This window comes from Taudactylus pleione, unplaced genomic scaffold (assembly GCF_031769625.1).
Source record: "Taudactylus pleione unplaced genomic scaffold, aTauple2 ptg000089l, whole genome shotgun sequence".
NCBI lineage: Eukaryota > Metazoa > Chordata > Amphibia > Anura > Myobatrachidae > Taudactylus > Taudactylus pleione.
The window spans coordinates 7,547,355-7,562,500 of NW_028284491.1; the positions used below are offsets into that span (position 1 = coordinate 7,547,355).

The 15,146-nt window shown below is 39.7% G+C and overlaps 1 protein-coding gene across 1 annotated transcript; it reads right to left on the bottom strand.

Annotated features, from left to right (window-relative positions):
- Positions 1-2,233: 2,233 nt before the first annotated feature.
- Positions 2,234-8,268, bottom strand: LOC148527327 (keratin, type II cytoskeletal cochleal-like). The gene is made up of 9 exons (XM_088469076.1): positions 7,741-8,268; positions 7,445-7,653; positions 7,222-7,282; positions 6,053-6,148; positions 4,837-5,001; positions 4,540-4,665; positions 4,179-4,399; positions 2,794-2,825; positions 2,234-2,541 (listed from the first exon to the last, which is right to left on the bottom strand). Exons 1-9 carry the CDS (start codon positions 8,266-8,268, stop codon positions 2,234-2,236), a joined length of 1,746 nt encoding a protein of 581 aa, XP_088325202.1.
- Between the last annotated feature and the right edge of the window lie 6,878 nt (positions 8,269-15,146).

Genomic DNA, 15,146 nt, shown 5'->3' on the forward strand with positions numbered 1-15,146 from the left:
CTGCGGGACTCCCCTCTATGGTTCCTCCAGCCCTGGCTGATCAAGCCTAATGCTGGTTAGTAGAACATTGGGGAAACCCCACACACTTTGTCCCAATTTGGGGGGACTCCATGCCAATGTTTGCCTTATTTTGCTAATTTTCTTGTCCATTTCTCCACTTCTAAAGAGTGGAGAAATGGACGAGGGGAGATGTTGCCCATAGCAACCAGCTGCTACAGAACCTATCATTTTATAGAATGTACTTGATAAACGCTAGCAAGGAACTAACTGGTTGCTAGGGTAACTTCTCCATTCGCCCATTTCTCCACACTTTAGAATATTTGATACATCTCCCACTTGGTATGTATAGAGAGCAGTTTACTGCTTTGTGAATATTCCCCTACAATATCTGTGTACAGACAAGTACAGCAATTGTTACTTTTTGCCTTTATTGCTCTAGATAAAAGGTGACCAATATGTTGTTTGAATTGGGCAATTTGGCAGGTTTACCCTACAATACAAGTTATATTTTTATAATTTAAGATGGACCAGCACAATTCAAAACAATCAGCGGATTGAGGACATTTACCTTAAAAGGAGCTTTGGGAAGACAAAACGACTTGTTAAGGATAAATTCCACCTGAGTCATGAATTATTTGAAGTGTTACCATCAAATAGTAGGGTGCGTACTAGTAGATTGAAAAATAATTTTTGCCTGTCTGTTATTATAACTAGGTTGAACTCATAATTGGTGCTATTGTTTTTAGTGTGTATTTTCCTGGATGAATCCTGGCTGAGAGTCAAATATGAATTTCTCTTTCAATGCATTTTTAATGCTGTGTATTGTGACAACAATAAATGTTTATTAACTGATTGATGTTCAATCAATGACTAACCACATTTATTAGACTTTGATCCAGTCGTCTAGTCTGACAAGCAGATCTGTCTAGTTTTAAAGTCCACACAGATCTAGGGGTAAGTTTACTAAAGGTCGATTTTAATGGATTTTAGTCGATTAAAAATTGATCAAAATCGTTTTTGTGTTTCAGGGGCAAAATCACACATTTACTATCAATTTGTAGGTGTTAGTAAATGTGCGATTTACCCCCTTAAAACACAACAATGCTGATCGATTTAAATCAATTTTTTGATCAATTAAATCGACCTTTGGCAAATTTACCCCTTAGTCATTTGGCAATACTGTAAAACTGGATCATAATAATAATAATAATAATAACAACCAGTAAAATTGCAATATGTGCTGTTTTTTATTACCATATTTACTTGTAAAACAAAACAGTAGAACAGAACATTGGGAAAAAGCAGAAAATGAAAGGATTATTCCGGTAAGTTCTCCTAGATATATTTCCAGTAATTGACACACAGAAAATTTGGAGTACAGTTACAGAAACAGGTACCTATAAAAATAAAAGATGTAACCTATAGCACCCAATCTAATAGTACATAGTTTGTTCATATACTAGAACATTTTAAATTGCACAGGAAACACATGGTGAAATATTATCTGCTCTTTGTTATTACATTACACCAAAATAATTCCAGTTCATTACATGGAAAGCTATTAGGAATTCCTGCATTAGTGCATGGACACATACAGTACTGTAATACAACATATGTAAGTTACTATTTATTTGAGTTCAGGAGCCTCTTGCGTGTAAAAGTGTAAATTTTGGAAAGTTGCACGGCTCAGTTGTGGACCATGATGAAAACAATGATGTAAGTGAATGCACGTGAAATGTGGCTGAAAGTTATAGAAATAACATGTGCAATATTAGAAACACGTAGATTAGTGCAATAACTTTATTGTGCATAATGTATCACAATGCATAGTGAATTGCAAATTCCCTAGTAATTCTGTTCATTATGCACCAAATTAATACATGTGGCATAGGTTGTAGCTACTGTAGTGGCGTTTATTGAGGAATCATTAGATCACATATCCTTGGTATCCTGTATAGGATCTCCAGTTATGTTCTATTAGAGAGTCACACAATTGATCTCACTCATTGAAAAGTCAAGAATGTGATATGTAAAATAACATTATTTAGCATGTAGCGAGTTATAAATTGCTAGAAAACACTGTGAGTACTGTAGCATTCATTTAAGTGTGCGTTAAATAGCTATGACGTGTAGGCTGAACATTTGTCTAAGAATTTAAAGTATAAGGATGTACAAAGGAGCACAAGATCTTTTAAAATCAGAAAGTAACATACAGTATCATAGCTTCTAGGCTTTAGAGTTTTCTTGTGGTCGATGTTGTTTTTGCGACAATATTAACAGATGAACTGCCACTGCCACCTGTAGCATACCCGCCAGGGCTTAGCAGCCCACCTGTAGTGTGCCCACCAGAGCTGCTGTGTAAGCCACCTGTGACATATCCGCTGGAAGAGCTCATGCCACTTCCAGAGCTAAATCTGCTACTAGTTACATTTCTTCCACTCCCAGAGCTAAATTCAGATCCTCCATGGTGGTATCCGCTGCCGCCATCATATCCGCCTCCACCTCCTGAAAGGAACCCTCCGGTGCTGGAGCTCACCACCGCTGTGGAGGAGATATACATTTCAACACTTCTCAACAACTCCAATCTGAAGACTAAGGGGCAGATTTATCAAAGCTTGGAGTTAGATAAAGTGGAAAGAGATAAAGTACTAACCAATCAACTCCTAGTTGTCATTTTACGGGATGTGTTAAAAAATGACAGGAGGTGATTGGTTGGTACTTTATCTCTCTCCACTTTATCTCATTCCCAGCTTTGATTAATATCATACATATATTGTACAGAGTGATACTTACAAATACTGACGTTTCCTCCATCTCCAGCCATCCTGCCAATGAGGAAAGAGAAAATGAAGCTCCCATGAAATAAATCAACACTTTTGTACAAAACATGATTGTACACATGTGAGTAATACAAACCAGCACAACAAATTAATACATGTCCTTCTGGCATGTGTTCTATCTATGTGTGACTACGCAACATTACCATCCTTCTAAGAGCTGGTTTGTGAGATTAGAATACGTTGTTGGTTCAATATTTAAAAAATATAATGATGACTACAAATATGCAGGCTTTAATCTATGGGGCTGATACAAAGTTAATAGAGGTTATCACTGAGCTATCAGTTAAAAGTGAGATATTAATTATGGGATATTATAGTGTCTGGTGTGGATTGAATTCTGCCAATTGTTAAACCAGGTCAGCTGACTTACATTTTGATTATCTTACAAGAGTAATCCCTCAAGCAACTAATTATGAAGCCACCATCTAGCCTTAGGCTGGGTACACACGTAAAGAGTTTCTGTCCAACCATCCAACTAGTTGATTGGCTGGAATGAAAATTTGGTAACGTATGGGAGTCAATGATGATCAGCAATTTGCTCCTAAATTCCAGAAAACAGATGAAAATGGTCGTTCAGTTTAACTGTTTGATCTAAACAATTTGTTCAAACAACAGTTCTTGTCCATTTTCCGGCGTTTGGGAGCAAATTGCTGATTGTCATTTGCTTTTTACCAGATTTTCATTCCAACCAATCAACTAGTTGGATGGTTGGACAGAAAATCTTTAGGTGTGTACCCAGCCTAATTCTAAATTTAGGTTTCACAAATGGATACGTAATATGAAATGTGTCTGTTGGGTAGAACTTGTGGTTTATTGACCAGTGGTCAGTGTGGTTTAATATATAGGCAGCTGTAAAGCAGAACCACACCGAAACAAAGGTTTTGGTAATTGGAAAGGATGACTCCTGCTGCATTACCATATCAGCACGGACGGAATTGCAAAGCTGCTTGCAAGCAGTTTTGCAATTCCGTCTGAAGCTGAATTAGGCCCATGGTTTGAAGTTCGAGATAAGCTTTAACCATAATATGATGAAAAACGGATTTTTATAAATGATGGTGATAGATCCATGGAGTAGTTGCTCAGCAGTTATGGTGGGATTCATACAGTCAAATTATTTAAGGGGAAAACATTTTGTGAAATTTCCTCCTCAAAAACAAAAAGAAAACAATACAAAAGAACAAACAAAAAAAAACAACAAAATAATACAAAAAAGTTTAGTATACTGTACTTGGACATGTATACTATTTTCTGCAGTCATATTCTGTTTTTAGATTTCTACAGATACGGTGTACTGTGTTTAGCATGGATATTAATGTACAGTTGGCTCTTAATGCTCACCTATATTCTTCTCCTTCCAACAGTTTCCTGTAGGTGGCAATCTCGATATCCAGAGCCAGCTTCACATTCATTAGATCCTGGTATTCTCTCAGTTGGCGAGCCATGTCCTGCTTGGCCTTCTGTAGAGCATCCTCCAGTTCAGTCAGTTTATTCTTGGCGTCACGGACAGCAGCATCTCCACGTTGCTCAGCCTCGTGTATAGCAGTTTCTAATTTAGTGCGCTTTTGATAAATAAAGATAAAAAATATAATAAAGTCAATATATTTGGACTGATATATGATGTGGTGGTGTGATGTTACAATATCAGTAACAAGTACTCGAGTAACCAGCTCGATTGAAATAATTAATGGTAGATGGATACCTGTGCTTTTGCGTTTTCAATTTCTCCCTTGATTCTGTTTATCACTCTGTTGTGTTCTGCAATCTCATTTTTGGTGATCCGTAGATCATCTCCATGTTTTCCTGCAGTAACGCGCAGCTCCTCATACTGGAAACAAAACGAGAATAAGATGTTAGTTCAGAATAGTTGAAAGTAACACACAAAGCCCAACAAACTAATAATTAACAACATACATTATTAGGTACATAATTTCTGCTTTATACTTGTAGTGATGACACTCCTAAATCCCACCTCATAGGCATGTGTCACATGACTCACCTTAGATTGGTACCAAGTCTCTGCCTCAGCTCTGCTCTTCTTAGCGATGTCCTCATACTGAGCTTTGACCTCAGCGATTATACTGTCCATGTCCAGGTCTCGGCTGTTATCCATGGACACAATGACCGAGGTGTCTGAGATCTGAGCATGGAGCTGATCTATCTCCTGAAATTTAACATGAACCAGTCTTTAGTGTACATTACGTACTTACACATTGTGGACCTGATTCTGACACTGAAGGCAACTGCGTCAGAGATGGCAGGCATTACATCATTAGGTAAAAATAATTGAGTGCTTTATGAAAAGTTGTAAAACATTTGTTTTTGATAGTGAAAGACAAACAAAATACAGCAAGTACAACTTTTGTGTATTGCTAAAATCGGCACACACAAAATAATAATATATGCACAAGCAGTGTAAGAAAAACCTACATTAGTAAGCGATCATTAAAAAGTCTACTTTAGAACCTCATCCCGCCTATCCAGTCACAAGCTTACATGTCACATTTACAAAATTTGCATACGTGTCTATTCCTATGACAAAACCAATTTGCTAAATTTTATGCTACGCATACTGGTCCAGGTCCAACATTATATTTTTCTTTTAGTAAAAAAACACTACAGCGACTTTCCTTACATTTTTATACGTATACAGTTTTATAAGGAATTGACGACATTGACATAAATTCTGCAGTGATGCTGTTGTCAAGTGTTTAGGCATATCTCTCACGTATGCTTTTTGGTTTTTAGATTACATTATGACCAGCTAATATAATGACTGATGACCAATAGCTCCCTACCTGCTGTGGAGTTACAAGTATTAGCAAGCCCAGAGAGCCAGCTGTTGGCGGACTATTCTGGGTTTATTAAATACACAATATCTGGAGAGCCATAAGGTTTTATCCATATGGTCTAGATCTAGATTGAGCTGTTTTTGAGCTTGGAGTATATATAACTTTGTGTAATTTCCATGAATATGTTTTCAGCTACTAATAATGAATGTAGAAATGTAGAACTGTGAAAAGATAAGCACAGTGCTATAGATGAAAAAAAAATATATATTACAAGAACAAGCATTGGGATATATTTTTCTTTGCAAAATGATACAACCTCAACAAATGTATTTATGAAGTACTGAAATGTTTTTTTTTTTTTTGTATTTCACTTAATTAGCAAAAGCCATGCACTATAAGCACTTTAATAAATGATGAAATTACCATTTGGAACACTGCTCGTGTGAAGTTGATTTCATCTGTCATTCCTGACACCTTTGCTTCCAGTTCCATTTTATTCATAAAGGCAGAATCCACATCCTAAACGAATAGTGTTGAAAGTTATTAACATTTTGAGAGTTAATAAATGGCAAATAATTATAATTATCAGTCAATGAACAAACATAAGCTCTGTAAATATAGAAAAACACGTATTTGTAAATCTTGACAAGTCACCAAAGACAATACATCAACGATTTAGAAGATGTAAATGTAGAAGACCTGTGTAAGCTACACATGGAGCTTTTCTGGTTGACCAATTCCATCAAATTAGCAATCATAGCTTTGATTAAGAATGATAAGGAAAAATGTGTTAAACAATAACCCCATCTCATGTAGTCATCAGTCACCCTATACTGTATGTGTAGGGGTCAAAGCCTTCATCTTGTTTGGGACAGGGCTTGCTGTATTCTGTGTATCTACTCCCATATGTAATATAACTGACATCAGAGAGGAATAATTATAGTAAAACTAAATGCAATGTAAAATATCTGTAAAGGTGTTTTAAGATATAGGCGATAAAAGAGAGAAAAAATACAAGTTGCTTAGTCAATTTATAAATGGCAAAATATATTGGGAACTGTACATATGTATTATATTTGCAAATTTGATTAGCAATACTATTTTGTGTTCCTATACAATGCATAAACACCCAAAGCCATATTGGTACACTCAAAAGAAAATACAATAAAAAAAAAAAGAGTGGACTTTTTATCTCTGCAATCTTCACTCTTACACACTTTAATATACAGCAGCATTTCATATCGCTTAAGTGTGATATTATTTACAGCGTGATTAGTAGAAGCAGTCACATTATAGCAGATGTCTCCACACAAATGAAGAATTAAGTACAGAGCTCAGAACCTATGTTACATAAATATGTCAGATTTAGGAATATAACACAGAGCCAGTGGAGTGATAATGATCTATACAAGAACCTCAGGTAGGGAAAGCAGTAGAGAAAATAAGCACAGGAGCATTTGGGTGCACATATTCTACTGCTGAGACAGCTGGGATTGATGCAGATCCTTTAACAATAGATATCTAACAATTCTATTTAACTTTGAAATCTTGCAATGCAATATAGCAAAGCCTTTCACAGTACATATACTCACCTTTTTCAGGACCACAAACTCATTTTCGGCAGCGGTGCGCTTATTGATTTCATCTTCATATCTTAGGAAAAAAGAATAAGAATAATTTGTCCTTTCTGGTGATAGCAAATTCAGTTTGCAGCAAGGGAAAAGAAAGATCAATGTTATTTGTCTATTTACATGTAGAACTCTTATATATACAGTAATACTGTGTTTTTAATTGTAGCAAAAATGTTTTACTTACTTGGCTTTGTAATCCTCTACCACATCTTGCATGTTTTTGAGCTCAGCTTCCAGCCGAATTTTATCCCCACCAAGTGACTCATATTGGCGCCTCAGATTGTTCATGTAAGTCTCAAAGTGGGGTTCAATGTAACTTCTGACAGCCTTTTGTTCCTGTAAAAGTGTCCATTTGGTCTCCAGCATTTTATTTTGTTGCTCCAGGAATCGGACCTGAGAATTAGATATAAAATAGCTATTAAATCTAGTGGGCTTTAGAATACAGCTATTTTCAGTTAGTGAAAAAGTACAATATTATACCTTGTCAATGAATGAGGCAAATTTGTTGTTGAGGGTTTTAATTTGATCTTTTTCATCTTTTCTCACTTTCTGGATATTTGGATCAATCTCCAAGTTCAGTGGTGTTAGCAGACTTTGATTAATGGTAACTGGTGTGATACAAGCTGGGAAAGATCCACCTCCATATCCACCTCCAAATCCAAGGCCATAACCACCACCAAGTCCACCACCAGCACCAAATCCAGCCCCTGCACCATATCCACCACCAGCACCAAATCCACCACCAACTTTGTAGCTGAAGCTTGAGCTGCCACCACCGACACCAAATCCAGATCCAGATCCTCCATACCCATATGAGCTCCTCGCAGGATGGAAACTTCCAACTGACATTCTGCTGGAACCAGCACCTATATTGGCAAGGCTCCTGCTGCCGAAGCTTGGACCTCTCTGGTAGGAAGCTGTGCTGAATCCACACACGTTCTTTGGTGTATATGAAGAAGAAGAGCTGAAGTTCCTAACACCAGATTTACGATATGTTTGGTGCGTCATTTTGTCTTGACTATTGAATGATGATAAATTTTCTTGGAAGTGGAATGAACAGCGACCACTGACAGATCTGGCTCTGTTGGCATCTAATGGTGGTGAGATCTTTTATACAGATGGTAATTTGGGCTTGGTCAACAATAAAACAGAAAGACCCTTTTATTAGCTTCTAGGTGTTGGCACTGTCCCATTGTACAGTATTTATTTTACCTGTAAATTTAGACTCACACACCTTAGACAAAAATGTAATAGTTTTTATCTGGCGGCGTCTGCCCCATAAAATTATATTATTATTTTATACTATGGAAGCAAAAAAAAAATGATTTATTCCTCAGCATGGGCTAAAAGAATACAAAAGATATACTAGCTGGCCAAATTCCAGCATTTCTTCGAAGTGGTAAATGTAGCTGTAAAAATTAAAAAAAAGTATTAGTAACATACAGTTTTATTGTGAAATAATTATCGTATACACTAAGGGTTACAATTATGCACAGGGTACATTTAGTTACTGTATGTCTACATGTCAGAACCATTTCTTAAAAGTGAAATTAATAATTGTTTGTCCCCTGGCTGCATGTTAACATTGTATTCCCTTGTTTCTGTGTGTTAATCAGTGTCTTCTGTCATTTGTCCAATGAGAACTGGGAAGCAGGGTTTTATTTGGCAGAATGGTATAGTCAGGTAGCATGCACTTTCTAATTTAGGCTATTTATATTGAAATCCTGTATTAAGTAACATACAAAGGTACAATTGTTTACAAGGTAAGATATTGTAAACAATTATACCCTTTCAAGGACTTATTTTGAGTTGGAAGCATTTTTGTCCTGAACTTTAGGAAAAGACACACGGATGAAAAAGCATATTTACATGCATATGCTCAGTCAGGCCAATCTCATAATGCACCCAGGTCTGTAACACCAGCATATGCCCCAGGTTAATGCCAATATTTTATATAGAATGCTTAGAGATGTGGCTTGACAGTGCTAATAGTAACTGTGAAAGTTGCAGCTGCAACTACTTAGAAATACTGTAGAAGCCACAATAATAAATGACTGTAAGTACTACCTGTATCAGCTAGAGAGGTAAAATCACAAACATCCAATCAGAAGCAGCTAGCTAGTTCTGAAGATCATCATAATCATCATCACATCTTGTTGTTCCCACTCTCCAGCAAATAAAGAATGAGGCAGCAGAGTTGGAGCAGCAAGGGAAAAAAATTAGTGGGCTGCAGAGCTGAGGATGGATTGAAGATCGGCAAGACCAGAGGGAGTAGATTTTAGTAATCAAGGCAGGGAATGTTATGGGCATGGGTTATTGGTTAGTGGTTTTCATGAGTAGAAAAGGACAGATCCTTGAAATGTTGAGAAGTGGCAAGATTGGAGGACTGACTGTGCTCAGGGAGTGAAAGACAGGAAGGAGTAAATGATGATACTCAGACTGTCTTGTGAGATAGAGGTGATGTTACCAGAGAGGAAGATGGTGGAGGAGCAAGAATCTTGGAGAGAGCCAAAAGATTGAGTTCAGTTTTACAAATGTTAAGTTTCCGGAAGAGGAGATGGCAGACAGTTAGAGATATGGCAGAGGAAAGAGGGAGAGAGGTCAGGGGAATTCATGGGTGTCATCACAATACAGGTGCTACTGGGGGCCAAAGCAGCTAATGAACTCTCTGAGGGAAGAGGTATAGGGGGATATTTACTAAAGTGAGAGTTTTTAGAAATGGAGATGTTGTCCATAGCAACCAATGAGATTCTACTTAACATTTAACTAGCACCCTCTAGAAGAGAATAGCTAGAAACTGATTGGTTGCTATGGGCAACATCTCTACTTCTAAACACTCTCACTTCAGTAAATATACCCCTTAGAGTTCATATCTACTGGTTCTACTCTCTAGGATTCAAATACTCTCTAGATAATAATAATCTGGAAGCTGACACTTAGGCTTCCTTATTACTCCCTTCCCTGACTCCCACTTCCAATTTCCTGTTCCTCCGTCTTTTACTCATTTTTCCTAGTACTACATATTGATATTTCGGTTGTGTTGTATATTTTAAAATTGTACCCACTTATCATTTCTGTCTCTACTGTTTCTCTGTGTATATTTTGTTGAGTGCTAAATAAATGTAGATTATAAAAAACAGTACAGAAACTAAGTACCACCTAACTTACTTGCTGCATCCTGACTCCTGTGGCTACTTCCGTGTAGTGCTGCCGTGGCCTGGCCCCGTGGTCTTGTGCACAGATTATATTACTGTTGTTCAGTAGGAGAGTCTGCAGTTATTCTGCACTGTGCACTCATGCACAGTTGGTGGGATGCACAGGGTTCTATTAGAGTGTCTATGTGACCATGACCATGGCACCCTCACCCAGGGTTGTCTCTTTCATTGGGCTTTTTGGGCATTTGCCAAGGGCCCAAAGCTTCTAGAGGCCCGCCAACCCGCCCCCCTGCAGCCGGTCACCGGCGCACTTTATTCCTCCGCTCCCCCTCACCGGGTGACGAGTACTCACCTCAGTCCTCACGATGTGTCAGTTCCACTTCCTTCTACAGCTTCAGACCAGTCAGACACAGAGTCTCTCTGAATGTGAGAGACAACTGCTGACTGGTTGATGGAAGTTAATTTTGCAGGAGCAGCAGCTGCGCCCAGGCAGTTTGGGCTTTACCTTGCCTTGAGAGCTGCTGTCGCCTTGTGTGTCACTGCCGCGTAGACTCCCAGACCCAGAGAACCCGTCTGTCATGGTCTCAGGCTCCTCAGAGGCTGCCTCTGTCCCGCACCCACACTGCAAAGGTAAAGGCTGAGCTGCGCAGCATGAATCAAATGACTGACTGACATATGTCTCACTGTGAGTCACTTCCACTGCTCACTCTGAGTCACTGCCACTGCCCACTCTGTCACTGCCACTGCCCACTCTGCCACTGCCACTGCCCACTCTGCCACTGCCACTGGTCAGACAATCAGACATAATTTCTGATTCTGATTGTCTGACCAGTGGCAGTGACAGAGTAGCAATGAATCTGACTGGGGTGGGATGGGGAAGAAGAGCCTGAGCAGCCAGCCATACTTTTGGGAACCCCATAATGGGTTGGGGTGAAATCAAACCCACTTTACTATTCAAAAATTGTATAACTCCTCCAGTGATAAATGAGAATGCCTCAGTGATTAATGAGAATGCTTCCACCATCTGGATCTGTGTGAGAGCTGAGTTAATGAAAATTTTTATACATTGTTATACAGATGGTACATGAGACTGAGTTGCCAACATATATATATAGTCCTGCACGGACCGGCACTCACCCAATGTGTTTCAGCAACTCCGGTGCCATCTGGGTGGATGTCGAATGTAGGAGCAGTACAAACAGGCAGCGGCACTCAGAGATTTGATGTACATAAAAAAGTGTATTAAATACACATAGTATAACACCCAACGTTTCGGGATGCACCTGTCCCTTTTTCAAGGTATATATGTTTATATATATATGTTTATACCTTGAAAAATGGACAGGTGCGTCCCGAAACGTTGAGTGTTATGCTATGTGTATTTAATACAATTTTTTTTTGTACATCAAATCTCCGAGTGCCGCTGCCTGTTTGTACTGCTCATATATATATATATATATATATATATATATATATATATATGCACTCAGAGGACTTGTTTGATGCGGTGGGTGATGGAAACACCTACTGGAGGCACATCATACAGTCATCAACGTTTCAGTTTAATAACTTTTGTCAGGATACCTGTTATCCAGTTATTAAACTGAAACACTGATGACTGCATGATGTGTGTCCAGTAGGTGTTTCCATCACCCACCGCATCAAACAAGTCCTGTGAGTGCCGCCTTTCACCATACCTGTATAATTTTTTGGATGGCACCCAGAGGCAGGCTGTCTTCTGATGGGACTGAGTGCCGGCATTTATCAATTTTTATATATATATATATATATATATATATATATATATATATATATATTTTTTTTTATTTTATTTTAATTATGGGTGGGTAGGGGCCCCAGTACATTGCTTTGCCCAGGGCCCACACTGCTGTTAAGACAGCCCTGTCCTCACCCTCTATGGCACCTTATGCATGTGTTCCACCTGTCCTTCCTAGGTGTGACCCAGCTTAATGCAAACATTCTCCACTCTATCTACTTACAACATACATCAGTTATACACATGAACAGGATGTAAGTGTAGCAAAGATACAATATGCAAGTAGCAGTCCAAATAGAGCCATGCAGGATTTAGTAACAAATAGTTCCACACAAGGACAGAGATAAAATAGTCCATACAGGAAAACTGAGAGTAGTTCTACACTGGACTGGGGTCAGTGTGGGTGAAACTGGCTGACTTGAGATGTGCTCTACGTAATGCGTATGTGCAGGAATCTCTAGGAACAGCTCTGGACTTGAATACTGGATAACTGGAATGAGACTGTATGCTGAAAAGCTGGAATGGAACCAGATTGTCTTGAACACTGGAATGGATGGAATCAGGTATCAGGCTGAAACCGGTGGTAGAGGGATGTCTGTTGGGCTAGAACCGGTGGTAGCAGGATATCTGGACTGGAACCAGATTGGCTTGAATAGCGGACTGGATGGAATCAGGTATTGGGGAACCGGTGGTAGCAGGATATCAGACTGGAACCGGTGGCAGCAGGATATCTGGGCTGGAACCAGATTGGCTTCAAAACCGGAATAGATGGAATCAGGTATTGGTCTGGAACCAGTGGTAACAGGATGTCGGGCTGGAACCGGTTTTAGCAGGATGTTGAACTGGAATCAGTGGTAGCAGGATGTCAGGCTGGAACCAGTGGTAGCAGGATGTCAGGCTGGAACCAGTGGTAGCAGGATGTCAGGCTGGAACCAGTGGTATCAGGATTTCCATGGGGCTAGAACTGGTGGTAGCAGGATGTCCGTGGGGCCGGATCCGGTGGTAGCAGGATGTTGGGCTGGAACTGGTGGTAGCAGGATGTCAGGCTGGAACTGGTGGAAGCAGGGAGTCTGGCTTTTACCGGTGGTAGCAGGAGGTCTGTCTGGCTGTAACCGGTGATAGAAGGTTATCTGGCTGGAACTGGTGGTATCAGAATGGCGGGCTGGAGCCGGTGGTAGCAGGATGTCGAACTGGAACCGGTGGTAGCAGGTTGTCGGACTGGAACTGGTGGTAGCAGGATATTGGACTCTAACCGGTGTTAGAAGGATATCTGGCCTGGAACCGGTGGGAGCAGGATATCGGACTGGAACCGGTGGTAGCAGGATATCGGACTGGAACCGGTGGTAGCAGGATATTGGACTGGAACAGGTGGTAGCAGGATATCTGACTGGAACCGGTGGTTGCAGAAAATCGGACTGGAGATGGTGGTTGCAGGATATCGGACTGGAACCAGTAGTAGCAGGATATCGTACTGGAACCAGTGGTAGCAGGATATTGTACTGGAACCGGTGGTAGCAGGATATCTGGACTGGAACCGGTGGTAGCAGGATATCAGACTGGAACCGTTGGTAGCAGGATATTGAAGTGGAACCGGTGGTAGCAGGATATCGGAGTGGAACCGGTGGCAGCAGGATATCTGGACTGGAACTGGTGGTAGTAGGATATCTGGACTGGAACAGGTGGTAGCAGGATATCGGACTGGAACCGATGGTGCAGGATATCAGACTGAAACCTATGGTGCAGGATATCAGATTGTAGGATCACCAGGATGTAACCGGATTGCAGAATCACCAATTTGGAACTGGATTGCAGGATCACCAGGCTGAACTGGACTGCACGATCACCAGACTGGAATCGGACACTGGAGCCAGCAGTGCTGCAATATGGTAAACTGAACTTAGAGTCTCTGCAGAATAATAAGAGTCTGCAGGAGCTCACTGAGAAGCACACAGCTAGGCTGTGGACAACATTGCAGTGGCCAGTGCTGTGTGTAGAGCGAATCCTTATATACCACTGGCTTGTCAAGGATTGGCTGCAGGCATCATGTGACTGCATACTTGTCTCCTGTTGGAGGATGGACAGTCACCTGACTCAGACTGTCAGCACTGGAGAGAATGCTGCATGTGGAAGTCAGAGAGACTGCAGAAGATGTCACAGCTAGAGGGAGTCTGTCACAGAGCTGGATAGTGGAGCAGGAAGCCAGATAAGTGGCCTGGTGGCTGCAGTGCTGTTTGTGACACACAAACATTTATGTTAAAATTATCTTAGCTGTTATATCAGCAGATACAGCTGATAATTGAAAGTTACATACCAAGTACTGACTAATGTACAGTACCAAAGCTGAGTGACATCACAAAGGTTATTTATGATAATAGACAGTCACATGATCACCCTTCTGAGATGATAAATCTCAACCTATCTATCTATCTATCTATCTATCTATCTATCTATCTATCTATCTATCTATCTATCTATCTATCTATCTATCTATCTCATACCTATCTATCCCATATCTATCTATGTATCTATGTATCTATGTATCTATGTATCTATCTATCTATCTATCTATCTCTTATCTATCCCATATCTGTCTATCTATCTATCTATCTATCTATCTATCTATCTATCTATCTATCTATCTATCTATCTATCTATCTATCTATCTATCTATCTATCTATATATCTATCTATATCGATCTATCTATCAACTATCTATCTACCTATCTATCTATCTCATATCTATCTATCCATCCCACATCTATCTATTTATCTATCTATCTATCTATCTATCTATCTATCTATCTATCTATCTATCTATCTATCTATCTAGTGCTTAAAGTGGTCCTAGAGAAGTGGTGGAATCACTGCCCCCCCTGGTGTAATGTGAATAAACGGACAGCTCGCCAAAAAGGGGCGTGGTCTCAAAAGAAAGGGGCGTGGTCACATAATAGTAT